The sequence below is a fragment of the Sciurus vulgaris genome (assembly GCF_902686455.1).
Source record: "Sciurus vulgaris genome assembly, chromosome: 2".
In the NCBI taxonomy this organism is placed as follows: domain Eukaryota; kingdom Metazoa; phylum Chordata; class Mammalia; order Rodentia; family Sciuridae; genus Sciurus; species Sciurus vulgaris.
Genome location: NC_136462.1, coordinates 192335016 through 192362443, shown reverse-complemented (window position 1 = coordinate 192362443; position 27428 = coordinate 192335016). Strand labels below are relative to the sequence as shown.

Genomic DNA, 27428 nt, shown 5'->3' with positions numbered 1-27428 from the left:
GACCTTGCCTGGGGCACGTGCGGTGAGTTTGCTGCGTCCCGCTGCAGCACCCAGTCTGGTGTTTGTGGCCTGAGGTGTTGGCCTCGGGCTCCCATCCCAACCTCACGCCGGGACCTGGAGCTGGACGTTGGCTTGGGGTCGAGTTGAGGGAGTTGAGTCCTGGTCCTGCCGTGTCCGTGGCTCGGAGACCTGGGCCAGCTGGCTGCACGTGAGGCAGTTGTAGGAGGGAACGAGGGCGGGGCTGTCTGAGGGTCTGGGACCTGCTGTGTGGCCTTGTCACCCAGGCAGCCTGCAGGGTCCTCAGAGCGCGGGACTGCTTGTTGATCCGAAGCCCATTCTCCCTGCTCGGCTCCCTGCTTCCTGGCTCAGCAGGAGGACGGCTGGGGACGGTGTGGAAACCGGCTGGGCAGGCGCCTCTTCCTTCCCGAGCGTCCTGGGGTCTCGGCCCCCCGCCCTGACCCGGGCCCTGCAGCATTCCTCCCAGGGGCACCAGGACATCCGTGTTTGGGGCTTGGCAGGTTCCGCGAGCCTTTGGGACAGGCATGCTCAGTGGAGGGCTTCCTGTTTAAGAAGGCTCCTGTCCCTTCCAGTTCTGAAACCAGGACGGATGGGTACAGACCTGGTAACCCCAGGTGACCTCCGTGCTGGGAAGAGTCTAGCCCACGCTCAGGGGCATCTGGAGGTCAAGAGAGCTGCCCCCTGCGGTGACGCCTCCATGACCTGTATCAAGGCCTGCTCCTGTTGGGGAGGTGGGGGCGCAGGGGCCAGGCGGCCTCCCCGGGTTCACTCTAGAGAACGCAGGGTGCAGGGGCCGGGTGGCCTCCCCGGGTTCACTCTAGGGAACGCGGGGCGCAGGGGCCGGGCGGCCTCCCCGGGTTCACTCTAGAGAACACGGGGCCAGGCCCTGGGTCCAGGCCCTGGGTCCCGCCTGAGCTCTGACCCCGGCCATGCCTCCCCGAGGGCCTCTGGCCGCTGGGCACAGAACTGGGGCAGGCAGAAGCCAGGAGGCTGGGACTGAGCAGGAGGCCTTCACCTGATGCGTGACCCTGGGCCAGGCAGTGCTGTCCTCCCAGGCCACCGGCCAAGGTGGCCCATCTGGGGCGTCTCCCTCCTGCGTGACCGCGTCCCTCAGGCGTGTCCTTGTCTTGCAGAAGGACAAGTTCTGCGTGTACGAGGAGTACTGCAGCAACCATGAGAAGGCCCTGCGGCTGCTGGTGGAGCTCAACAAGATCCCCACTGCGCGTGCCTTCCTCCTGGTAAGTGTGCCCGCCCCATGCTGTCTGGCCAGCGCTCAGGCCTCAGCGGGGCCTCCTGGGGAAAGCAGGCATCGCGGGCTGTCCTTGCTGCGGCCAGTGGGAGGCTGTGTGGCCTTTCCGGTCACAGAGGCCCCAACACAACTTGTTGCATGCAGCTGTGGCCAAAAATGCTTAGCTGCATAATGTGGAAGGGAACCAGCGTGACAGTGTTCCAATAAAACTTTATTTGCAAAATCAGACAGAGGGCCATCAGCTTTGTCCTTGTCTCAAGTGGTGACAGTAGTAGTTGTTATTGTTGCTATCGTGTCATTACCATTACTGTTTGGATTACTAGTACCATTAGGGTTATTTGCTTATTAGTGAAAGAAAATCCAAGTGAAGTTGGTTAAGCAAAATAACAATAGTAACGAATTTACTGGTGCAGTTTTCTCAGAAGGTTAAGACCTGAGGGGGCTTCAGGCACAGCTGAGTCTAGGTGCTCAGATCTTGTTACCAGGACGTGTCTCCAGACTCTGCTGTGCTCTGCATGTCTTCGTTGTGATTTGGGTGATTCTGCACTATTAAGTGAGTTTCTATAGTCTCTACTTGAAGAGTGACTGAGCTCACCAGGGGTCAGTCCAGGTCTTCCACCTCTTAAGTCCCCTCTGGTTCAGAGACGCCCTGTGCAGAGAGTTTAGCCTAGAACCTAGGACAGGTGCCTGAGAGCAGCGTGGGTGAGGGAGCCGGAGTCCCAGGGACCTGCACAGGCCACAGGAGCTCGTGGCAGGCTCCTCCCTTACGCTCCTCCCTAGCGCGCCTCCCTAACTCTCCTCCCTAGTGCTCCTCCCTAACGTACAGCCTCTGGGATCCAGAAGGCCGCCTTCGCCATGCGAGCATGTGGGCCTGGCTGGGCCTGGCCACCTCTGAGGGAGGGCGAGTTGGCGGCCACCCCCCATTTCTGTCCCAGGCGAGTCAAGTCTGCGCAGCGGATGTGCTTCACTCCTGCTCTGTGTGCCCCGCACCCCGTTTTTTGCACTGTGTTCATGAAACACTCCATGCGAATTGCACAGCTGGTGACGTCCCTGCAGCACAGGACAGCACTCCCCGGACAGAGGGGCCACCTTCCTGCCAACCTGCCCCACTGCCCAGACGGCTCCGGCTTGGCCTCCACCTGAGAGTGTCCGCTGCTGCCCAGCTTCTGCCAGGGCGGGGGGCCCGGCTGGGGGCAGAGCCGCCTCCCTCCGTCCTCCTTTCCCTGCGTCTTCCTCATGGCAGCTGAGCCAGGCTGATCGGGCAGGGGAGGACGGGTGGGTGCCAGCCCCTGCCATCTGTCTCCTTGCCAGCGTCTCCCGGCTCTTGGCCACCTGCAAAAGAGCTGTCGTGAGCACGTCACAGGATGTCAAGGCGTGGGGATGACAGAACCTGGCTCTGTGCTGAGGGACAGGCGGGCGTTAGTCTCCTGCATCTGTTTTCTTGTCCAGTAACTGGTGATGATTCGCTCCTCTCTTCATTCGACAGCTGCTTCTTGGGCACCTGCGGTCTGGTGGGGGTCATTCTGAGTCCTGTAGATGCCACATGAACACGGCAAGGCCAGGCCCTGTTCTCAAGAGGGCCACCCACTCACTATGGGACTCAGATGAGGGCGTGAGGTTATAAAGTAGGTTGGGCTGGGTAGATGTTTTGAGGGAGTGGGGCTGTGCCTTCTGTCTTAGGTTGGTTGGTCTTTGGAAAAACCGTCTCAGCTGATGTTTAAGAAGCGAGGTGGATGCAGGGAGAGAGGGAGGCAGGGGTGTCTGGAGGGCAGGCATCCGGGCAGAGCAGCTGCAGGCGCAAAGGCCCTGAGGCGGGAGTGTGCTGGGGAGCAGCAGGAAGGCCAGGGGCACCGGAGCAAAGGGCCTGAGGAGAGGGAGGGGGAGGTGAGGTCAGAGAGATGGAGAGAGCGGTGAGGCGGGCCGTTTGCTCCTCGGAGTCCGCGAGTTTTGAAAAGCCTTTTATTGAGCTGTAGCACGCACTCAGTGAGCGCCCTCAGAGGCGAACGCCACACCTGTCTGCACCCGCGGGCCGCCACCGAGCCCACGGTCAGGACCTGCCCCTCGCTCCTCTCAGTCTGCCCTCTGGCTCGAGGTGACCTGTGCCGCTCCTCGTAACAAAGGTCGGTTTCCTTTCCGAGAACTCTCCATGCGTGAATGCAGGCGGCTCTGGGGTCTGGCTGCTTTGGCTCAACGCCTGCCTGTGGCTGTGCCCGCGGGCAGCGCGTGGCACGCTCCAAGGACTGTTCAGAGCTGCTCCGAGGCGGGCGGGGCACACCGGGGCCTTGGCCTGACCAGCGGCCCTGCCTGGAAACGAGCCGCAGGGCGAGGCCGTGGCCGCCACCGTTGGCTGGGCTGGCTGCCCGAGGCTCTGGGAAGCTCGCCTTCCTCCCCGCCCCAGGGCTCTGTGGCTCCTGCCCCTCACGTGGCCTCTGTCCCTCCTCCCTACGAGGACACCGGCCACTGGATTCAGGGTCCCCTCAGTGCATATGGCGACTGATCACGATGGTCAGGACCCCAATGTCCAAGTCCCATCCCGAGGTTCTGGGCATGGCGTTTGGGGATCGCCACTCAAAACCACTAAGGGCTGCTGGAGCCCAAGGCAACGGTGGCTGAGGACGGGGCGGGAGCAGCAGTCGGGCCTCACAGAGTGTGAAGGCCCTGCTGGCCCTTTTGCCTGCTGGCTGGCTTTGGGGCCTGGGTGACAAGAGGAGTCAAAGTGGGCTCCAGGGCTGGGTGAGTGGAGTGTTCCCCACGCCGTGAAGGCCGGGGTGGGAGCACGGTCCTCTGTGGGTATGTTAGGGTCAAGGTGCTACGATGAGCAAGGTGAGGTGGCCACACCTCTGATTCCAGCAACTTGGGAGGCTGAGGCAAGAGGATCGCAAGTTTGAGGCCAGCCTCAGCAATTTAGTGAGATCTTGTCTCAAAGTATAAAAAGGGCTGAGGACGTGGCTCAGTGATAAAGCATCCTGGGTTCAATCCCCAATACCAAAAAACAAAACCAAACCTGTGGCTATCCAGGTAGGGTGTCAGGCAGGCAGACAACGCCAGGTGAAGATGGTGCGTAAACCCAGGTCTGGTGAGATCCACCAGGGAAGGACGGGAAGGAGGGGCTGGGACCGCCTCCAGCTGCCACCTCGCCTGAGCCCTTTCTGGGACCTCGGAGGAGTCAGGAGCTCCTTCTAAGAGCCCTTCCCCCGCCTGGTGCACAGCGAGTGGTGAATGGCAGCTCTGTTGCTTTTGAACGGCGACAAAGTGAGCCAGCCTACCTCGCAGTGCAGCGGCCGAGAAGCTCTGGCCGCGAGGGCCCTGTGGGAACGCCTTGGTCCTGGACGGGGGCCGCCCTCTCCTGCCAGCCCCCTGCCCCAGGCTGCCTGTTCTCTGCCCAGAGCTGACGTCACCAGGGCAGCTCATGGCCAGCGCTGGCTGGGAGGACAAAGGACTGAGTGTGAGCAGCCTGGGGCCTGGCACCTCCCAGCTGCCGCGGCCTGGGTCCCCTTCTGTGCTGGGCAGACACGCGCTGGGAGCTGAGCAGCTCAGCCCGAGCAGGGGCCCGGGTGGCGGGATGTGGCCCTTCCAGGAGGGCCAGCGCGGTCGCACAGGGAGGTGGGACTGCATGGGTGCTGGGCTCGCTGGGCTACCGTGGCTCCCCCAGGTGCCTGCCGGGCCCCAGCGCTGTGAGCCTGGGCTTCCCTGTGCGTGCAGCTGGGCACGGTGGCCCCTGTGTGGTCTGCTTTCCCTTGAACGTCAGCAGGCATTGGTTTGGGGCAGCTCCCTAGGCTTGGGATGGTTGGTGCCCAAGGTTGGCACACGCAGTGCCTCTGAGCCTGTGACGAATGAGCGAGGGAGTGATAGGCGGGGACCCGTCCCAGGAGTCCTGGTCCTCTGCACCTCCATTGCTGGGAGGTGCAGGAGAGGAGGGCTGAGGCCCTTAGGAGGAGGAGCCTGTGATGTGTCCACTGTGTGTTCATTGTGCATGTCATGAGCCTTGGGGACCTGGGATTGTCCACTACACATTAACTAACTCACAGCTTCCCCCATCCAAGAAGTGGACTTGGGTTGGAGCCCCCTCTGGAGGAGAGGACAGTCCCTATAATGTGATGATGGCCGTGTGGAATGCTGGCTTCCATTGGAGACCAGGGAGGAAGGAGTGCTGGCCCTGGAGCCCAGGTGGTGGCTGGGCTGGCCTTGGGCTGGGGCTGGCATGCAGGTTCTAAGCCAGGGTCCTGGTTGGTGGCCTGCTCTGTCCCACCTCTGTGGCTCCCATGTTCTGGGGTGACTCAACCTCCCAAGCTCCAGAGCTCTGAGCTGCCACGTGCGAGGAAGCTGTTTGTTTGCAGGGTGGCTGGTGGTCAGGATGGAGCCCTGGGCCTGCCGGGCTCCTGGCGCGCTCCCTGCCACTGCCCCCTGGCCAGCAATGCGTGAAGATGACGAGATACTGTTTTCACTCTTTTCGGGGGGTGGAGGGCATGCTGGACGGGGCCACAGTAGGCGAGGCCCAGGGAGGTGACGAGCGGGGCTGGACCTGGGCACCATGCTGGCCACGTCTTGTTCCAGGCAACACGTTCCTGTTTTCATTTTCAGATTTTTCAGTTGTAGGTGATGTGATATTTTTATTTTATTTATTCACTTTTATGCGGTGCTGAGACTCGAACCCAGGGCCTCACACGTGCCAGGCAGGCTCTCCACCACTGAGCCCAGCCCAACCCACGACCAAATGTAGATGCTGTTAGGAGGTGTCCACGCTCCCATTTCCTAGGCAAAGCGGCAGACCCTCTCCAGTCACAGTTGAAAGTCCCCAGTCTGCTTCCATTTTCCGTGATCTCCGCTCTGCCGAGGTGACCCCTTTGGGGGTCTTTCTTTCCCAGGCGTGTCCTCCGTGTGACGGTTGCGTGTTCTTGGTGGACGGCCCCTAGCTGTGCTTTCTGTGTCTTTAAGGTCCACGTGAGTGGGTCCACACCCTCCGCGCCCGTTTTCCTCTGTTGCCCAGGAGTGCACGTGGGGTCTGCCTGTCATTGCGCGAGGCTCTGCTCCCCCACTTTCCTGCCGTCTGGTGCACGGCTGCTGAACCTGCCGTGGATGGACCTCCCCAGGAGCACGTGTGCCTTCCCTTCTGCAGCAGCTGGCCGGGTCGCTTCTCAGGGTTTGCTCTTCCAAAGGAGGCGGCCTGCCTGTCTGCTCCTGTCTTTGGAGCAGATGTGCGAAGGCTTCTCTGGGCCGGGAATCAGCAGGCTTTCTGCACAGGGCCAGTGGTCTCTTTGCAGCTGCTTGCCTCTGCCTCCGGAGCTTGGAAGCAGCCAGAGGAGCTGGCAGGACGGGGGCAGGCAGGACTGGCCTGCAGGCTGTGGTCTGCCCCCCAGCGAGGCTTCGCGCTGGGTTGTGGAGGACATGCCTTTGCCTCTCCTGGGGTCCCTAAGTTGCTTCCTCGGTGCTGTGCTCTGTGTGTCTCCCTTGGGGACCTGAGGGCAGCCGGTGGCTGTGCTGCCCTTGGTGAGTATACTGAGGGTCTCTGTTCCCTTGCAGAGCTGTATGCTGCTGGGAGGCCGGAAGACCACGGACATCCCTCTGGAGGGCTACCTGCTGTCTCCCATTCAGCGGATCTGCAAGTACCCGCTGCTCCTCAAGGTGAGCCGTGCCCTCGCTGCCCCTTCCTGGGTGGAGGTGGCAGGAAGCCTGGCTTCTAGTGGCTTCTACAGGAAAGTCTTAGCTCGTGGAGCTGCGGAGTCTAGCGGTGGTGCTGCTTTGGCCGACTGGCTCTGACCAGGCCTCTGCCTCTTTTCTCTGTCACTGTCTTTGTCTCCAGCGTGGCAGTAGGTGACTGTGGTCACCCTGGCCTCACTCCCTTTCAAGTTCAAAGCCAGTGGGAAAGACGGAGCCTCTCTCCTAGTAGGTCAGCTGCAAGTTTGAGACTTACTCAGCTGTAGCCATCGGTGGCCGGGGAGCCTCGTGTTCCAAATGGCTTGGGCCCTGGTTGTGAGGCTCGACTGGAGCCCATTGCACGGAGTCCTGGCCTGACCGCTGGCCCTGTCCTGTCCCCTCTGCTTGGGCCCTGACCCAACCACTCCCTGCCAGCTGGGGGTGCTGTGCTCTGACTGGCTGGGGTTGGGCCGGTGCTCTGCTCCTGAACTAGTAGCTCTGGGCTCAGACCTGGTCCGTGCCCAGCCTTGACCCAGTCCCTGGAGCCCACCGGCCACAGCCCATGACTGGACACAAATGGCTCCTTCACCACACTGTTTCTGGGAAGCAGGGCGTGAGGTGGCACGTCGGTGCTGGGTTGGCCACTGACCCTCGTCCACATGCCCGTGTGTATGGCCCTGCCTAGCTGACGGGTCCAATCTGGGTCCTGCGGGCCAGGCTCAGGCGTGCGGCTTGCCTGGGGAGACGAGGTGTGATTCTTGACCTCAGAGTCCCCTGGGCAGATCCTGAGCTGGGGGACAGTGTACCACAGCTGCTGTCGCCCTGTCCCTGTCCCGAGGGCCCTGTCCTGGGCTCCCTGCTTGGCTGGTTCCTTGGCTGGCTATCTGCCTCTTGCCCTTGGGGGTCCTTGCTGCATGAACTGGAAGGGCGAGGGGAGGGGAGGGAAGGGTCCTAGAGAAATCTTGACCTTCACTCTGCCTAAGATGGGTGAGGCTTGAGCCTCGGAGCTGGTCAGGGCCCGGGGCCATCAGCGCTGGGGGAGCACAGGCCTCTGCTGGGTGGGCTCTCCCTGTGCCTGGCCTGGGTGTTTGCTGCTTTCCTGTCCCTGGGGGCACGAGGGAGCTCTGCAGTGGTTCTGGCCGCTGCTCCAATGCCTTGGCAGGCGGGGACCTGCTGAGGCTCAGAGGCTCGGGCGGCACTGGGGCATTGGTGCCCTGTGGACCAGGACAGCCCCACAGAGCGCTAACCGGACCTGCCTAGCATCCCTTCCAAACTCGAGCTAGCGTTTAGAAGGCAGCACAACACAGGCGTCCTGGTGCCCGTGCCAGACCCAGCCAGTGGCCTGTTTTGCACGACCTGTGAGCTAAGCGTGGTGTTTACATTTTTGAAGCGTTCTAACCAGAACAGAGCAAAACAAAAACAGGACTGTGCAACGGAAACCAGATGTGGCCAGCGGAGCCTCAGCGTCTACCATCTGGTCCTCATGGAGACACTTTGCTGGCCCCTGGACTGGAGCCGGGCCCTGCGGGAGGGGCTGCCTGGGCGTGGGTTCCAGCTCTGCCGTCACCTTGAGTAGCCCACTTGGTGTCTGGTGCCTCAGTTTCTCCTTTGTCACTCAGGATTTGTGTCGACCATGCTCCCAGGGTTGTGGGGCTGAGGCAAGGTGTGCGTGCAGTCCGCGAGGCAGGCACTGGGGGGAACCCTCTTTTGGAGATGAGGCAGGTGGGAGAAAGGAGCTGCTGTCCAGGGCCGTGCGGCTGTCCGGGGCCTCAAGGCAGGGGGCAGAAGGACCGCCGTCTGGCTGGGCTCCTTCAGATCCTGCCCTGACCCCAGCTGCGTGCCTGCTGGGGAGCTCAGCGGCCGAGGTGCCTGAACGGAGCCTGGGAAGGCAGGTGGCCCTGTGTTTCCTGGCTCAGTGGCTGGTCCGCTCCTTTCTGGGAGTAAAAGCTTGAACATCTGACCTGTGAGCGCCAGCGGCCACCCAGGGCCAGCCACGGGGTGCTAACCATTTGGTTTCTGGATCTTGGCAAGGCCAGAGGTCCAAGGGGCCCTGGGGCAGCAGGTTCCAGCATGGTCCAACACCAGTGGCAGGACCTGTTCGCACAGGTGAGCTGCGGGCCGGCTGGGGGCCCACGCACCTCTCCCTGGGACGAGCGTCGGCTCTAGCAGGGCTTCGGGGCTCTTGATTCCCAGGAGAGCAGGGGCAGCAGGGTCTGAGGGCCCATACACGTGGCCGGGAGCATGGCACAGCTGGCCCTCCGCCTCCAGCTGTGTTTATGAGGGGCTTGGGAGTGTGGGGGACCAGCCAGCAGGGCCACAGACTCCCGTGGGGACATGCAGTGCGCCCAGCTGACAGCTGCGCGGGTCCTAGCCCCTGGCAGCCAGGCGGGAACGTCCGCGTCAGCAGGCAGCTGGGACAGGGACCCCTCACCCCTCCCGGCCTTGCTGTCACATTTTCCAGTGCGTCTTAAAGGATGGTCCCGTGAGCCTGAGCAGCTGAGCTGCAGCCCGGCCTGACCCCTTGTGGACTCCACACCCCGGCTGTTCTGTACCCTCTGACCCCGTCTGCACCGAGCTCTGCTGGTGTGGCTTGCGGGGCGAGGAGCTGGGCGGGAGGGAGGGGCGAGGCCTCTGGGAAGAGCCCCAAGGAGCTGCCCTCGAGTGCTGCCTGGGAAGAGCCGCCGTCTCTCTTGGCTCTTCAGCAGGCCCAGGAGAGCGGCCGGCCTTCTCAGGCCTTGCCGGTTTCCCATCTGCGTTTCCAGGAAGCGATTCAGGCTCGGGAGGGCCTCTGGGGCTCAGCTGGCAGGCCCCGGGCCACCGGCCGGCCCCGAGCCTCTTGTCCACCAATGGTGCCCAGATCTTGCCTGGGCCAGGCACAGCCCCAGAGTCACCGTCACAGACAGGATAGCACCCCTGCCCGCGGCCTCCAGTGCCTGGCCTCCAGTGTGTAGGGGACGCTGCTGCCACCCCTCTGCTGTGACCCCCATGGGCTCCTCCTGTCCCAGACCTCGGCGCCCAGATGCCCGTCCACCCTGCTCTTCTCTCCAGACCCGCTGTCCTCGGCGCCCAGGTGCCCGTCCACTCTGCTCTCCCTCCCCAGACCTGCTGTCCTCGGTGCCCAGGTGCCGTCCACCCTGCTCTCCCTCCAGACCCGCTGTCTGGCCTCGTTTTCCCTTTAACGGGCGTCCAGCGGCTGTGTGACACCACAGGAGCCTCGAATGCTCTCATGGCCCCAGAAGCAGCCCCGGACCCGGGAGCCACTGCTTCTGTGATGGACTTGCACTGTCCTCCTCTGGTGGCCTCCTTCACCTGGCACGGCGTTGTCAAGGCCGCCGTGCTGCGTGTGGACACCCTTTCTTTCCACCGCCGCATCGCCGGCTGCGTCGTTGGTCCATTCACCAGACGGCGGAGGTCGGGGGCCTGCGCCTCCTGGCTGTGGCGAGGGCCGGGCTGTGGACACCACGCACGGTCTTGGGCGCCTCCGTCTCAGTGCTGCCGACTGCGGCCTGCACCTCTGCCAGAGCCCGGCTTTCCCTCCTGCCCACCAGCTTCCCTCCGGGGGACTGACAGCCTCTCCTGCTACAATCCAGATTCCTCGCCGTTCCTCCCGCTAGGCCCGGTGGCATCTCATCTCTGTCTCTGGGCCACGTCTGCCCCCGTCCTCCCTCGCTCTGCTCACGCACACCTGCCTCCTCCAAGTTCTCTGAACACAGCACGTGGGTTCCTGCCTCAGGGCCTTTGCACTGGCTCTTTTCCAGCTCACTCCCTAATCCCCGTCAGGCCTCTGCTGCTCAGACATCCCCACCCTGGACGCCTTCCTTGGCCACTCAGCCGCAGAAGAGTGCGCTGCACCTCACCCGCGTTCACTTGGCTTCCCAGCATGTCGCCAGCGTGAACTGTGCTGGGACTCTTGGTGCTCGGATCCAGGTTCTCCCCTCCTGGGGTGTCGCTTCCAGAGGGGCAGGTGGGGCCTGCTTCCCCGGTGCCTGGAGCCGGCCTGGTGCCCAGGAGAGGCCCCAGGTTGCTCCCTGAGCGAGTGTGGACGTGCCACCCAGGTTGCCTGTTGCTTCCAAGTCCAGAATCAGGGCTGCTGCGCAGTCGCTTCTGATGCCACTGTCAGCCCGAATCACAGCTTGTCAGCATGGCAGGGCCACCAGGGACCTCCTGGGGCCAACAGTGGCTCTGGTGGGCCCCTGCCTGGTCTCTGGTGTCTCCGCACCTCCCACGTCTGTGGGTGTTGAGCGGACACGCTGCTCAGCACAAAGGATCTTGCCATTCGGCTGTCTGTCCTGGCCAGCAGAATGTGGCCGAGACCGGGGTCAGCACCCTTGGGTGACAGTGTGAGCTGCCCAGCCAGGGAGCTGTCGGCCTCGGTTCTTGGCGAGGGGACCAGAGTGTGGGTATGCACACGTCACTGCCCTCTAAAGGACTGGGGGGATGTGAGGAAACTTGGGGGGAAGATGAGAGGGTGACGGTCACCCTGAGCCATGGGGCAGGATTGCACTTGCTGGGACGTCTGTCCCCTGGCCTCCTGGAAGAGCCGCGTCTGTTCTGCAGTGTCTGGGCCTCAGCACCAGCCCGCTGTGGGCTGATGATGACCTCTAGGTCACAGTGGACCACATGAATGCCGTGGTCCCGCGAGATGGCGTAGCCCTGTGACGTTGTGGATGTCTCGGCTTGTCTGAGGGCACCCTGCGCTCTCACAGCGCCGGGGCGTGACGACCTTCAGTGAGCTCGGCCGTGTTTATTGAGCAGCTGTTAAGCGTCAGGCACTGTCCTCGGTGCTGGAGATGCAGTGAAGGGGTAGCCTGAACCCCTGCCCGCATGGCCCTGACCCTCTCCTGGGGAGCGGACGGCCAAGGACAGGCCGGGAGATGCTTGTGCTGGTTCAGACGGTGGGCGCTGTGCAGCGCGCCCAGGCCGCCGGTGTGACGGGGGCGCACAGGGGCCGCTGGCTCAGGAGGCTGCACCAGCCCCGAGGACGGGCAGGGCTCCCGGTGGCCTGGGGGGGTCCTGCACGGGTAGGGCCAGCTGTGCACAGCCCTGGGCCGGATGTGCCCAGTGTGTGGAGCAGGGCTGGCCCTGTGGCGCGGGGACGGGGAGTGGGTGGTTCTGCCCTGGGCCATCGGGCAGGGCCTGCGGCCACTAAGGTCTTCTTTCCCTGGAGGGAGGTGGGGGCCCTGACCTGGCTGTGTGGGGGACTGGGACTGGGGCGCCCAGGACGGAGCTGGGGCCCTGGAGGAGCCAACGTCCGGTCTGGTTGGCAGGATGGCGGTGGAGCCTGGGCGCTGACGAGGGCTGCTTCCGTTCTCGCCCTTGCCCCTGGCTGTCTGAACTGCTCCGTGGCGTGTGTGCTGTTACCCGGCCACTCTGGGTCCTCGCTGGATGTTCCCTCTGACCCTGACACTGGGAAGTGAGCCACAGCCTGCAGGCTGGTGTCCGACCGAGGAGACAGGAAGTGGGGCCTCTTCCTGCGGCCTTCTGCCCTGGTTCCTGTCTGGACCACAGTGCCCGTCCTCCATCCAGCCTCTGGGGCTGAGCTCTGGCACCTTGCCCGCAGTGCCCCTACCCACGGCCACCTCTGCTCTGTGCCTTCCTGTGTGGAGAGCCAGCGGGAGCCCGGGACACCTCTGGGGCCGGGGCCCGCTTGTGGCTCTTCCTGTCCAAGGGCACAGGAGACACCTTCCAAGGAGCCCTGCCTGGGTCTGCTGCCCACATCCTCCCTCTTCCCTGCTGCTGTGGCTGAGAGTCTTAAGTCCAGGAATTCCACTCTGCCTCTGCGTAGCTGTCACCCCAGGGCAAGTTGCTGAACCTCTCTGTGCCTCCACTTCTCCATCGGTCACGGGATGGCAGTGCCTTGCAGGCTTGCTGTGAGATCAGACATGGCCACGAGGAGGCTCGGGAAGCCCCTGGGTGGACGTGTCGGGACAGCTCCTGCTGGATGGCCTCTGGGTGTCGCGGAGGCCCTGTGCCTCCATTTCCTCCTGTCTGTCGCGCTGAGCCTGGGTCCTGAGGGAGGGCAGATGGCCCGCCCGCCAGTGCTTCAGAGTGGTCGATAGGAGCCCCTTCCACGCGGCGGAGTCGGTTTTGCCCGCGTGGCTGTAACTGCAAGGTGTCTTGACTCGCTTCCCGACGCGTGCCGTGCGGCCCCGTACCGTCTGCCTGAGCTCTTCACGGTCCTCAGGCCTGGACTTGCTCTGTCCATCCACCTTGCTGCCCCCCACCCGCTGCCTTCTTTCCGTTGAGTCGCTCTCTTCTTTATTTTTCTTCCACTAAATCAGATTCACATCCACCGCCAGCCACGGGCCCTCACGCAGCCCTGATTCCTCCTGAGACCCGTCTCCTCAGGGCCTGGGCTGCAGCAGGGAGTGGACTGGACGGCCAGCTGGGCCGGGGCTCCTTGGCGGTGGGAGGCGGAGCCCTGAATGCTGGGGCCTCGGGGTCCGTGGGGACCTTCAGGCCCAGGGCCACACACACACCTGCAGGCAGTGGTGGAGCAGATGGCTGGAGCCGGGTATGGGGGCGAGGGCTGTGGCCACGCATGGGCGCTGCCCCTCGGCACCACTGGCTGTGCATGGCGGCTGGACCAGAGCCCAGGGCGGCCAGAGCCCCTGCTCTGCAGAGCTGGGCGGCCCCTGGAGCCGACCCAGCCGGGAGACCTGCCCTTGGGAAGGGGAGGCCACTGCCCAAGGGCGCTGGCCAGAAGACCAGCTCCCCGCCCGAGCCCTGTCCCGCTCCCCTCCTCCCCACATGGAGTCTCCTCGCCCATCAGTCAGCAGCCCGCAGGCTGCAGCTTCCTGACTGTGCGGCACAGGCCCGCGGGGTGAGAATCCGAGCCGCGTCCCAGCCGCCTTGCCTGATGTGCGCCGTTGGCCGCGGAGCTTTTCTTCGGTTCTGGGTTTTCTTGGACTTGCTGATGGTTTTTGCTTCTTGTTTTCTGTTCCTCTTCTTTTTAGTGGTGGCGACGGCTCCTCAGCACCTCAGCATTGGCACCCTGCTGTCCTGGGTGTCCTGGGCTTCCTGAGCTTGGAGGGGTGTCTGCACAGAGGCTGGGCAGGTCAGGGCCCAGAGCCACCAGCCCTCCCTGGAGCTGGCCTTGGTGTCCCCAGATGTTGCTCCGCTGGATCCAGACCCAGTGGACACCCCTGCCCTGTGGGCTGCCCTTTCCTCTCTGTGGCTTTTTAGCCCCGAGCCCCTTCCGGGCCCCCACCCACCTCAAGTCACAGGAAGTAGTGGTTGTGTCGCATCTTCCAGTGACAAATCCAGCTTTGTCCTCACTGTTTATGGCTCCGTCTCGTACTTCTGCTTGCCATGATTGAAAATGTATTGTTTTTATGACCCTCAACAAACTCTGAAAACCAAACGTAAACTTGCTAATTCAGAAAAGAATGGGCCCAGTGTCACACACGCCTGTGATCCCAGCGGCTCAGGAGGCTGGGGCAGGAGAATCCCAAGTTTAAGGCCAGCCTCGGCAGTTCAGGGCCTGTCTCAAAGTAAAAGGGATGGAGTTTGCTGATAGAGCACTGCTGGGCTCAGTCCTCAGTATGGGGGCGACAAAGAAGAAAAAAGCGGGTGAAGCAGTAAACAGAGCGGGACCCAGGGTGCCGGGAGAGAGCCTGGCTGCAAGCCAGTCGCTCCCAGGGTGGACGAGGCCGCTGGGCTGGCTCTGGGCCCCTGGGCGGTTCCCCTGGGCCTGCTCTCTGCTGGGAGACCACTTCTCTGGTGGCTTCCTGAGTCCTCAGGACAGCGCGGCCTTCCTGGCCTCCCTGACACCCCACCTGCAGGAGGGAGAGAGGCCCAGGCTGCACACTGGGCACTGACTGGAGCCGCGTGCCTGGCTCTCCGTGGCCAGAGGGTGGGCAGGAGCAGCAGGGCCCTGGGTGTGCAGCCCCTCCTCCCTGGCCCAGCAGGTTAGCAGGGGCCCCCGGGGTCCGGTGTGCTGCCCGCTGGCCTGGGCGGTTCGGCCCAGTGCTAGAGCCCTGGACTGACATTCTCTCGTCTTGGCCGGGCAGGGACCTCACCTGGGCGTGGTGGGCTGCCTGTGCCCCGCTGGGAGGTGAGCTGTGGGTGGAAGCGGCTCCTCTGCCCGACATCCTCTCTTCCAGGAAGCCCTCGCCTAGGGTGGCTGGTGAGGCCATGTGGGCCGCAGGCGGATGTGGGCGGGTCACCAGCCTGGCTGCTGCTGCAGACCTGCAGGGTGGCCCAGGTGCCCCCTGCCGCAGGTGTTCCAGGGTGTCCCTGGCCTCCCTGCTCAGGCCTTCTGTGTTCTGAGGGCCCAATTTGGGGGTTTTATGTCCAGCTCTGAGTGGTTCTGGAGGACCTGTGGGTGTGGTCAGTGTCCACAAGTCCTCCTGTCCACCTCTGGCCTGGCCGGGCGCCTTGACTGCCGTGTGCCTCCGTCTCCACGCATGGAGGTGGGGACATGATGGCCTCTCACCACTGGGAGGGTTTGAAGAGGAAACACCTCGGTGCATTTAAGTGTGAACATCCTGGGTATGCAGAGGGTGCTCAATAGATGCTTGCAGTGATGACCACGGTGACTTCATTTATTGCCATTCTTACTGCACAGAGGAAATAGCAAACGTGAGCTGCTGTTACTATGGAAGTGGTGGTGGTGCTGGTCACTATCGTGTCCCTGGAGGGGACCTGGGAGGGGACAGTTGGCCCCTTTCACAGATGTGCAGATGGCTTTCACGTGGCAGGTCCCCTGGGCGAGGTCCCCAGCTGGGCAGTGGTGGAGGCGGCTGGAGCCATGTCCCCCGCCCCACAGCCCAGCCTTGACCCAGGTGTTCTGGTTCACCGTGAGCCCAGGTGTGAGCCCAGGTGTGAGCCCAGGTGTGAGGGGCCCTGATCCTTGGGGCCTCTAGCCCTCGGGATCTCACTGCCCTGTAGGTGCCCACTCTCTGTGACAGGCTCCAGCTGGTGTAGGGGTGGGTCAGCCTGAGCACCCAGCTGCTTGGACCCTCGTGGTCTCACAGTCCTCCCGAGATGCTCAGTGAGCAGTTCTGGGGTTCCTTTCCTGAATACCCGTCCTTGGGCCGAGCCTCATCAGTGCATGCAGCGGGTCCAGTTTGGATGGGGATTCCAGTCTGTCTCTGAACTCGAGTCTGTTCCAACTTTGAATTGGCAGGAGCTTCCTCGCCTCCCTGCTTTTGTGTGTTAGACCTTTGTTGGTACAGTTCAAGTTCCCATGAGCTTTGAAGCTGTCTGTATTTTGGATGGATCTGGACACTTTGGGAATTCTAGATCTCTCTGAGATTAAGAAGTAGTAAGAACTGTTTCAACTAAAAGAGTTGGGAAAACAAGCTCAAGGAGGCTGTACATGTGCATACAGGCACACACACATACGTATATTTTAAAATGTGTAAAACACAGAGACTAACGTGACTGAAGAGTATATGGATCGATGGCTCCAGGTATAGTGTCACAAAGGAATGGCCAAACTCTGTTCCCCGTCTGCAGCTGAGTGTGGTGACACATACCTGCAGTCCCAGCCACTCGGGAGGCCGAGGTGGGAGGATCACGGAAGTCCACGAGGTTGAGGCCAGCCTGGGTAACATCACTTAAATAAAAGGACTCGGGAGCCGCTGTCCTTTCCACCCAGCAGGGCAGGGGCCCCGCGTCTGCTCCACCAGCTCGGTCGCCGCCCCTCTCCTGGTTGTGCCTGTGCCAGTTGGTGTGAGGCAGGACCTCGCTGGACTTTGATCTGCTTTTCTCCGGGGGTGGGTGACCTCGGCACCTCTCATCCGCTCGTCAGCCATTTGTACGTCTTCTGTGGAGAAATGCTTGTTCAAACCGTTGCCTTTAAAAAATTTTTTTTCAAAACAATTTTTAGTTGTGGTTGGACTCAGACCTTTATTTGTTGATGTATTTATTTTATGCGGTGCTGAGAATCGAACCCGGTGCCGCACACGTGCCAGGCAAGCGCTCCACCCCGGAGCCACGAGCTCAGCCCGTGGCCCGTGTTTAATTTGGATCATGTGTCCCTCTGTTCGGCCGCCGACGTTCTTTGTGTGTTCTAGCTCAGTCCCTCTCCGTGTGGTCGGCGTTACTCTGACCTCCTGGGGTCCTGGTGATGCCACCCTCAAGCACGAAGCCTTCCATTTGACCACGTCGGGCCGTGTGTTCTGCTCGTGTTTGGTGTCCTAAGAAGGCTCTGCCTGACCTCAGGTCACGGGGACCTGCCCCGTGCTCTCTGCTCATACTTGGCAGCCCCAGCTCTCGTGTTTGGGCCTGGCCTTCACCTTGAGTCAGTTGCCGTGTGCGTGGGTGCGTGGTCCTGCTGGGCCCCTTGCACGCAGATGTCTGGTTGTACCGGTGCCTTTTGTCGGAAGGCGGTTCTTTCTGCTTTCCTTCCATACGCCAGTTCTCTGTGTCTGTCTGTTTGCCACGCCGCATGCCCCTCAGAGCTTGCAGAGGGGGTATGGGAGAGAAAGCGGCAAGTGCAAAGGTCCAGGGGCAGGAAGGGGCCCTTGGCCTCGGTGGCTCAGTGGGTGGACCCCGTGAGTGGAGACTACACAGCCAGCGACCCCCAGCTGCTCTGGCCCAGCCTTGGGCCTGGCCACGTCGTGCTTGGTGTCTCTTCCCCACCCCTAGTGCTGACAGCCACTGTCAGCACCCAGAGGGAGCCCAGTGGTGCAGGGTCACTGCAGTGTCCCCTTCCGGGGTCTGGGGGCGGGCGTGGTGGCAGTGCCTCCCACTGTCCTGCAGCCTGTCCCCACTCCCTGGGAGCTGGCTGGCCTCCTGGGTCTTGGCTGGCCTGATGGGGTCCAGATGCTTAGAGCCACACATCTGCGGATGTGTGACGGGGTGGCTTTGGGGACATGAGCGGGCTGACCAGCGATGAGCCCCAGGCCCTGGCCTCAGGAGTGCCTGATCTGCGGATGTACCTGCAGCGGGCTGTCCGCCAGGGGGCCTTGGGCAGAGGGCCCAGCGTGGGGCCAGCTGAACTGTGAGCGTGGCCGAGGCCAGAGCTCCCCCCAGGCCACCAGCATCTCTTGCCTGGACACCTGCAGTGGCCACCGACCTTCAGTTCACTTTACACTCTGCACGTGTGTCCTCTCACCTGCCAGAGGGGCCTTGAAGGGGAAGGTGGATGGCGAGGACCTCCGTTCATAGTCCTGTCACCTCCCCATCTCCTGGATGGGACCGGGCGTCCGCGGGCTTGTCCGACTTCATCGTTCATGCTTCTCCCTCTCGTTCCCCTACTGCAGCCTCACCGGCCTCCTTCCTGTCTCTCGCTGCCTCAGGGCCTTTGCTTGAGCTCCTTTCTTTCTGAGCACTGTTCCGTGGGTTCCAGCCCCGCTCACAAGCCTCTCCTCGGAGGCCGTGCACCGCCGTGCTCCCTCACCCTTCCCCTCTCCTGCCTTATTTTCTCTTTGGCGCTTACTAATATCATATAACCAGTTCATCACCTATTTTAGCATGCATTAATACTTCCAGTCCTATGAGGTGTGTCTCTATCTGAAGGAAAGAATTCCTAGGTAACTGTCTGGGGTTGTAAATAGCACACGGATTCAAACGCAAACTCCAGAGCCAGACCGGTTGGTCTCACTGTCTGCTGTGTGACCTTGGACAGGTGACCCGAGCTCTCTGTGCTCTGTCCTTGCGTCTGTCAGCTGAGGTAACAGCAGTGCCTACCTCGGGTCCACGTGCGGACTGGCTGAGCAGCAGGAGGGGAGTGCTCCCCCGTGGACATGCCCCCCACCCTGCAGACACGGCCCTGGGCCCTGGCAGGAATTCAGTGGGCCCAGGGTCCTGGGGTGCAGGCGTGTGGACAGGGCTCGGAGTTGGGTTTCTGCAGGTGCCCAGAGCTGCGGCCCAGGGGGCGCAGGGCTGCTCAGCCGTCCACTCCGAGTGCTGGTTGCCGGCGTGTGCTGAGTGCGAGCTGCGCGCGGACGGGGTGCTTTCCGCAGCGTCTGACCTGCCCCTGCTGGATGGGGCCCTGCCAGCCCGCCTGCTGCTTCTCCGCGCCCTGGGTCCCTTGCTGAGCCTGTGCTCCGCGGCCTTCAGGCCACAGCAGGACCCGCCTGGAGCCCCAGGCGGAGCTCAGTGCCACTGTCATCGCCAGCCTCCTGGTGGCCTGCAAGGGGGACCGAGGTCAGGAGGGAGGGGTGGTGGCCCTGCTCCCCCAGTTAGCGGGGCAGAGCCGGCCTCACCCTGTCCACGTGCAGACCCTGCACCCGAGAGCAGGGAGATGGGCTGGCACACAGGCCGGACCCCTGGGCACGCGTCTGGGTCACTGCTTAAAGGACTTCTGTGCTGGCGGCTGTGGTGGGGTGACCTGGCCGCAGGTCTCGTCAGTACCTCGAGGATGGCGCCTCCTCTCCTGAGTTCCCTGCTGCCACGCCTACACGTGCCCGAGTCTCGTGATTGAGACTGGCATCCAGGAGGTCCCAGCCTGCGCCTGGGACGAGGGCTGAGCGGGCAGAAACGGGGGCATGGCTCACGGGGGAGCCTCTCGTGCCCACCACCCGTCTCCGAGGCCAGCGGTTTTCTGCAGTACTGGGGATGGAACCCAGGGCTTGTGCATAAGAGGCAAGCACCGTGCCACTGAGCTGCACCCCCAGCTGCAAGAAGCATTTTTACACCCATTTCACCGTGAAAACTGGGACCAGGGCAGTTTCTGTGGCCACCTCCATGACCTGCCTGTCTCCCGGTTTCTCTGTCTTACGCCACTCAGAGGCACTGGCTCCTGCTGCTCATACCCCAGGTCCTTTGAACGTGCTGCTGCTGCTGCCCACCACACTCCCACACTTCCCTCAGATTACTGCAGGGCTCCCTCTTGCTTCAGCCAGAGTGGCCACTCGGATGTCCACTCCTCAGAGGGCCCTCCCCTGACCTCCCTGTCTGAACAGACCTCTCCCTGCCCCCGTGCTGCTTGGCCTTGTCACTGCTTGGCGTCGTGTGGTGTATGTGCCTCTTCTTTGTTTGGGCCCGTCTCCGCTACAGAATGCAGAAGCCGCCAGGTGAGGGCCTCTGTCTAGCTCTCTGCCTGCCGTGGAGGAGCTCAGGGGACTGTGACCGCAGGAGTGAGTGACCTTCCCAACCCCAGGTCCCACGGCCTGCGTGTCGCTGGTCCCGCTAACGTCTCCCCTCCTGCCTCTGCCCCTGTCCAGGAGCTGGCCAAGCGGACCCCGGGCAAGCACCCCGACCACCCGGCTGTGCAGAGCGCCCTGCAGGCCATGAAGACCGTTTGCTCCAACATCAACGAGACCAAGCGGCAGATGGAGAAGCTGGAGGCCCTGGAGCAGCTGCAGTCCCACATCGAGGGCTGGGAGGTGCGTGCGGCGGCCGGGGGTCCTGGCCTCCACGGGGTTGGGCAGGCGCTGCCACCGGGGCCACCTGGGGCTGGGGGCCAGCGTGGCCTGCGCGTGTCTTAGAAGTTCCCCTTGGACAGTGGGTGGCCTGGGTCCCTGTGTCCCGTGGCAGCAGTGCAGGCGCCTTTCGTTTCCCTTGGCGCCCACCACTCGCTAGTGCCCCCGCCCTTACCGCCTGCCTTATGGCGCCTGTGAGCCTCCGACGCCAGGGTCCACTCCAGGACGGAGCTCCGGCTGGCCGCTCCCTGCTGGAGACTCCAGGGCCCTTCTTTAGCTGCACGTGGTGGTGTGGCTGCTGGCCTGTGCTTCCTGGGTGGGTGCTCTAAGACCTCGGCGCCCACTGCTTCCTCGGGCAGTGAGGAGTGCCCAGGAGGCTGAGCAGGAAATGGGGACCTGTGACCAGAGCAGCCGGAGCGGGCCCAGCTGGAGGGGGTCAGGCCGCAGAGGAAGGGCTCTGGGGGAGGTCGCCTGGTCGCTGCCTGAGGCCCTGGGGCTTTCTGGCCCCGGTGGCTCTCGTTGTGTGAGGGATTAGTGTTCCCTCCCAGCTGGGAATCCCGGAAGTGCCTTGGCACCGCTCTGGAGTCTGGGCCTGTGTCCAGGGAGGAGCAGGTTCTGCCTTGGCACTTCCCGTGGCCCTGCCCTCGCCCGGAAGAGCACCTTTCCCAGACTCCCTTGCAGCCTGGGTTTGGGGTATGATTTGGGGTTTGGCCAAGATCTGATCCGGCTTGGGATGTGGAAGGTGGGGGAGTGGAGGCCCCCTTGCTGCCGTTTGTGTGACCTGACGCAGCCGAGGTCCTGCCTGGCGGCTGGGGCGGCATTAGCGGAGGACCCCGGTCCCACCTTCCTGGGGTGGTGGCAGCTGTGGGCACCTGGCAGGCGTGAGGCACCTTTGCAGCTGGCCACTGAGGGTGCCCTGCTGAGTGTCCAGACGTGCCCGGGCAGCGTTCCTGTGAGCGTGACCAGGACAGGCTGGGCTCCGTGCTCCCTGCTGGGCTCTGGGAGTCCCGGCCTCCCAGCCCAGTGCCCCCTCGGCTGGCTTCCTGCAGCTGGAACCTGCTGAAGCTCAGGTGTCCACTGAGCACACGTCTCCTGAGGACTTTCCCCTTGGCCTCGCGGGGTCCCGGCTCTGAGCTCGGAGAGCGGCCTGGCCTTGCTCTGGTGGTTCCACGAAGGCCCGTGTGTCCAAAGCCAGAGAAGGGCCTGCTGGGCAGCCAGAGGTGGTGCTTCGCCCCAGTGGGGCAACATCTTTTTAAAAAGCCCCAGAAAACATTTTTTCCTTTTTTCTCATTGGCCGGGAGTGGGTCACTTGGCTACTTTCAAGAGCCAGTAGAGTTGAGTCGTTAAGCTTCTGTCTGTCTGGGCTTTGAGCATCCTGGCAGCCAAGGTAAAAAGAGCAGCACCTACATTACCATCAGGAAGCAGGAAGTGCCGGTCCTTCTGGAGACCAAGCGTCTCCCGGCACTCAGCCAGAAAAGAAATTCCTCAGGTGGGCCCAGCAGAGGGGTGTCGGGCAGGCTGCTTGGCTGCCAGAGCAGAAGGGGTTTCCAGATGCCTCATTCCGGTAGGCACTGGGGAGATGGGTGAGGGACACCTTCGCACCCTTCCTGCCCCTGAAAATCTATCATCTGGGGACTCAGTGGCTCTCCTGATGTCACTGTTTCTGGGTGCATTTTAGGAAAGCCGTCGACCTCCAGTGAGTATTGCTCCATTATTGAACTCCTACTGCATGCGCCTCTTGCTACAGGAAAGGTGTGGTCATTGTCCTGGTTGAGGTTCAGGGACCTGGTCCTGAGGTCCAGCCCTGCAGCCTGCAGGCTGCCCGGGCTCAGCAGGGCGTCCTGCTCCCTGGCCTCCTTCCTCCTGGGTGTCTCCTCCTGGCAGTGTCCCTCTGAAGCGATCTCTGGGTGTCCCTTTGCGGGTGGACTGAGGTGGGAAGCTGGGTGCTCGTGGGAGATGTGGGTGGCTGCTGCGAGGCACGAAGGCTTCCTACCCGGTCTGATCCTCACGGAGAGTCGTGCCCGTGACGGGTCACGCTGGCTACAAAGCTGCTGGCTGTGGTTGTGCTGGCACTGCTGCCCCATCTGGGGACAGCCTGGCCGGCCGTGGTCCACGGCGGGCGGCGGAGGTTGTGAGTTCCTACTGCTGCCCCCTGAGGCCTGCTGGTCTTCCGTCTCCTCTTGCTGCTCTGATCAGGTGCCAGTGGGCTTCCCTGGAATCTGGCCGGCAGGAGTGTGGGGTCCTCTCCTGGCCACCTTCCTTCAGTGTGTGTGGGCTGGCGGCCGCCGTTGGTCGCGTCTCCGTCTCTGTTGTTTTGTCCCCCTCCCTGCCTCGGCCGCTGCCCTTTATTGTGGAGAGACTGGCTTAGTTAAGACCAGATGCCGCAGTGCACAGACCCGTCCGCTGACGGACGTGGGAGCGAAGCACGTTAGGCTGCCTCGGGGCGGCAGGACCCCGCACAGGAAGGCCTGGGCAGTGGGGAGCCTCCCTCGCGGGTGGCTGGTGCACTGCTCCCTCTTCCTGGGTGAGCAGCCTCCTGCGGCTTCGCCTGGAGCTACTGCCCGTCCCCCTTGGTCCACCCTGCAGAGGGACCTCCAGACGCAAGCCCCAGGAGGGACCTTCGCAGGAGGGTCATGGTCATGAAAGGGACGTGTGTTCTCAGTAAGAGGAAGCGGGCGCCTGCCTTGCTGGCCCTGGGCAGGGGGCAGTCGGCTGGCCCATTGGCGGGGGACATGGTCAGGGAAGGGTGCGAGGACAGCTGCTCCTGTTCGCTTCCCTCTCCACTGAGCCATGCCAACCTGCACATTGGCCTTTAGTGTTGGCTTGGTCACCTCTCAGCGTGACCGCTGCAGCGTGCCTGGGGCTGTGTGCCTGGGGGGAGGCCTCCTGATGTGCTGCCCTGGCTGGTGGGCCTCTTGGCGCATGGCCTCCGCCTGTCTGTCTGACCCTTAGGACCACAGGGAGACTGCAGGGCTACGCGGAGGGGCCCCCCTGCCCAGGAGTGTCTGGGCATTTTGGATGCACTTTGCTGATGTACTTGGCCACGCCGAGGGGCAGCTTCCCGAGCCCAGTGTTCTTCTCTCCCGGGCCCCCTGGACGGCCATGGCCACAGGGTCAGGTCCAGGGCTGCATGACCCTGGGGATCTGCCAGGTAGCAGGTCCTCTGGAGCCTGGAAGGGACCCAGCAGGTGCGAGTGAGGCGGGGCCGGAAGAGGAGGAGGCTGCTGTCTGTCCTGTGCTGGCCACGGGCGGTTGGCGGAGCCCCGACACCCAGGGAGCCACTGTATGTGAGGATGGGGTCTCAGTGCCCTCCGTGGCAGCTGAGTGGGGCACCGCAGGCTCCTGGCCTTGCCGGTGTCCGTCAGAGATCAGCCTGCAAGCTGGGTGCCGTGAGGCGTGCCTGTGATCCCCGTGGCCTGGAGGCTGAGGCAGGAGGATGGCAAGTTCAAGGCCAGCCTGGGCAACTTAGTGAGACCTTGTCTTGAAATAAAAAATTAGTAAGGCTGTGGATATGAATCAGGGGTAAAGTGCCCTGGGTTCAATCCCCAGAAATGCAAATAGATTTAAAAAAAAGAAAAATGAAACAAAAAGCTCAGGAAAACAGACGTCTGGCTGCGGTGAGTGTGCGTCCAGGCCCATGCGGCCCCCGGGCCAGGGGCCTGCTGGCCCGTCTGGAGCACACAGCCTGGCCCACGGACCAGTGGTTCCCAGGACCCAGCGGGCTTCTGGCTGCACTGGTGAGCGGGTTTGCCCCCCGCGGCTGGACCAGGGGCCCAGGGAGACGGAGCAGCCCCCGCCGCGGTGGGAACCTGCAGTGGGAACTCACGGCTGGCGTTGGTGAAGCCGGGCCCCTGACTGGTCTCAGGCCCGTCAGCAGGTCTCCCTGTCATGTGAGCTCCTCCTCGGTTCCTGGTCTGGTGTTTGTGGAGGGAGATCTTGTGAGTGACCCCCGCCCCTTTCCCAAGCTCATTTCCAGGCAGAGAGAGCGTCCCTTTGTTCGTCCCCTTGAGGAACCTGTTGGGCCTAGATGTTGGGCCCCGCTGTCCTCCAGGTGGACGGTCACCCAGCCCCGCCTGCCATGGCGCTCCTCCACTGCAAGGGCTGCCTGCCCGCCTTAGAAAGGAGGCAGCGAGGGAGGCAGGCATCTTTAGGTGGCGAGGCTGGTGGGCAGATGGCCTTACCTCTGTTACGTGACTGTGCCTGGGGCAGGGAGGCTGCGGCCGGCACCCAAGTGCAGCTGAAATCCCACCCCAAGATGGCAGAAGCAGGGTGTGGATCTGGGACCCGCAGCTGGCCCGCGTCCACGGGCCTCCTTCCAGCTTCCTTGCGCAGCACATGTCCTCTCTGGCCTCTGGCCTCTGCTCTGGCCTCTCTTCTCCAGGCTCCACGCAGGCCCCTGTGGTCCCTGGCTCTGAGGACTCCTCCCAGCCGCGTCCTCCCATCCGTCCTCCCTCAGCCTGCCCCAGCCGTCCCCCAGGCCAGCTCGCTCCTCCTCGACCCTTCCCAGCCACGCCACCCTGGGTCTGCCCGGCAGGCAGGAAGCTTCACACACCCTCCGTGTCTGAGGTCTCTCATCACCAGGCAGGAGGGCCGGGCAGGGTGCACTGTCCCTCCCGTCCCCACACACAGCTGTGGCTGGAGTGACTGCCCGCACCACACTGGGCTGATGGTGTCCACACTGCGTTCATCATCTGCTCTGCACCCACTTATTGAGCACCTACTGTGTACCCGGGAGGTAGTGCGTGCTGGGCAGACAGCAGCCAGTGTCTGTGCAGGGGGCGTTCCTGGGGGGAGAGGTGATGAGGTGCGAGTAGGCAGGAGCCCAGACCCAGCACCACCAGCTGAGCCTGCGAGCTGAGCTGGCGAGGCCTCGGCTCCCGGCTGGCCGCTGCTCGCTGCTCGGTCTCCTGGCCCCCTGCGGCTTGTGCTCTCTGCAGGCAGGAGCCTCCTGCCCGAGGGTGCTGGTTCTGCTGATAGAGTTGCCTGTGGGGTGCATCAGGCTCTTTTGGGGTGCCGAGGGGGGCGGGAAGGGGAGAGTTGTGCCAGCTGCTCTCCGGAATGGCCCGCTCATCCTCGGCCCCTCCCTCCTCTCCCAGGGCTCCAACCTCACGGACATCTGCACCCAGCTCCTCCTGCAGGGGACTTTGCTGAAAATCTCCGCGGGCAACATCCAGGAGAGGGCCTTCTTCCTGTTCGACAACCTCCTGGTCTACTGCAAGCGGAAATCCAGGTGACTTGCTGGGGAGGCTGGCGCCTTGGCTGCCTCTGTGGGCCAGGAGGCGGGGCGGGGCTGACCCGCTGCTTCTCCCCGGGGGTGTCTTGGGCTTGTTGCTTCCCTCTCTGGGCCTCCCTTTTCTTCCAGGACTTGAGGGGTTTGTTCTAATGCACATGTAGTGAGAGCCACACATGCTATTATAAATTCTCCGGGAGCCAGAAACTTAGAAACAGGCAAAATAATGAATTTAAACAGTGTATTTTATTTAACCTGATGTAGCTACAATTGTTATATTCAATTGAAACTCTCTGTGTGTGTGTGTGTGTGTGTGTGTGTGTGTGTGTAACAATACTCAGTCTGGAAACCTGGGCTGTGGGTCACCCTCAGCACTGCTAGTGTGCGTAGCCGCGTGGTGAGTGCTCAGTAGCTCCACGTGGCTCACGAATGAGCGCCTGTCAGGCAACGTGGCTCTCGATGGTCACGAAGCGGCAGGTGACACCAGCGTCCTGTGATTCTAAGATCAAAGGTCGAGGGTCCCAGGGGAGGAGCTCTTTCCTGCTGAGCTTCAGGAGGGAAAGAATAGGGTCTTCATCACCTTTGCCCCATCCCTGGAGCTCCCTGGTCTTCCTAGAGCCCAGGTGTGAGGGGACGCGGCCACAGTGTTTGTGAGTGGCAGTGTGAATGGTGTGTGGGTGTGGCCGGGTGGCTGGAGGTCTGGGAGGTGGCTCCAGGGAGGGGACGGGAGACCTGGCTGTGGCAGTGGAGCGGTGGAAGGGGACCTGCAGAGGTGCCTCTAGACGCGGGGGCTGGCGCCCCGGCGTGTGGCTGCTAGGTGAGCGGGCAGGTGGGTGGTGGCTATGGATGGAGGTCTGGAGGTCTGGAGGTCAGAGGCCAGGTGGCCAGGTCACGGTGTGCTGACGGACGGGTGGGTGGTTGCTGGGTGGGGGAGCGGCTGGACTCTGGAAAGGTAGGGGAGGGTGGTGGGTGGGACACGGACCATGAATGGAGAGAGGGTGGGTGGGAGGGACGGGGGCGCAAATGGGCGGCTGAGTCGCCGTGGGGGTGGTGGACGGAGATTTCTGCCTTTCTGTGCTCTTCTTTCTGGTGCCAGGGATTGAACCCAGGCGCTCTACTGCTGAGCTGCTCGCCCACCCTTTTTATTTTTCATGTTGAGACAGGATCTTGCTAAGTGTTCAAAGCTAGACTCAGATTTGTAGTCCTCCTACCTCAGCCTCCTGAGCTGCTGGGGTCACATGTGACCCTGTGGACGTCCTGCTTTTGTTTCCTGCTCAGTGTAGAGAGGGTGGTCTCAGTGACCAGTGTGGCCTTTCCAGATTCTCTTCCCTGCTCCTTTGTCTTCCAGGTGGGAGTGACTTCCCAGGGACTTCCTTCTTGGCTAGCAGAGGTTGGGGTGCGGGCTGGTGCAGACTCTGGTCCCCTTCGGCCCTGCCTCCAGCTTGCCCTCAGGTACTGACCTGGCCACTTACTGTCTGTTTCTTCTGACGCCTAAGGCTGCTGTGAGAGACCTGGCCGCGGGCATGCTTCCTGCTGTCCCTGTGGGCCTGCCTGAGCCTCGGTTTTCTCTTCTGTGGAGGGGATGTCAGCTGGCTCAGAGCGAGGCTCTTCACCGGGTCCTTCCTCGCCCAGGGGGTTTCCAGCCCGGCTTTGCCTCTCGCTGTCTGCGTCCTCATCTGTAAAGCAGGGCGCATGATCAGGTGTGCCCCACGGGTCACTGTGAAGATGACCCTGCCCAGCCTGGTGCATAGAAAGTGCACAGGGCTTGGACTGTCACTGTCACGACGGCCCCTGCAGCCTCTTTGGGGTCTTGTTCAGTGGCCCTGTGAGTGCAGCCCTGAGGTAGGAGGCTCCGAGCCACGGCCTGGGGCGCTCGCCCTTCCTCGGTGCTCTGGGGCCAGGAGGCCTCAGTCTCCTCGCTCCGCGGTCTCCCAGGGCTGCCCGGGTCTGCCTGCCTCGTTTGCTCTGTTCTTCCCGCCCG

At 62.9% G+C, this 27428-nt stretch overlaps 1 protein-coding gene across 1 annotated transcript in view; it reads left to right on the top strand.

Annotated features, from left to right (window-relative positions):
- Positions 1–27428, top strand: part of PREX1 (phosphatidylinositol-3,4,5-trisphosphate dependent Rac exchange factor 1) — a 145399-nt gene that overhangs the window by 65559 nt on the left and 52412 nt on the right. The window contains exons 4-7 of the mRNA XM_079128603.1: positions 1152–1256; positions 6788–6889; positions 20020–20181; positions 25314–25447. Coding sequence (XP_078984729.1) covers positions 1152–1256; positions 6788–6889; positions 20020–20181; positions 25314–25447 — 503 coding nt within the window. The remainder of the gene's footprint in view (positions 1–1151; positions 1257–6787; positions 6890–20019; positions 20182–25313; positions 25448–27428) is intronic.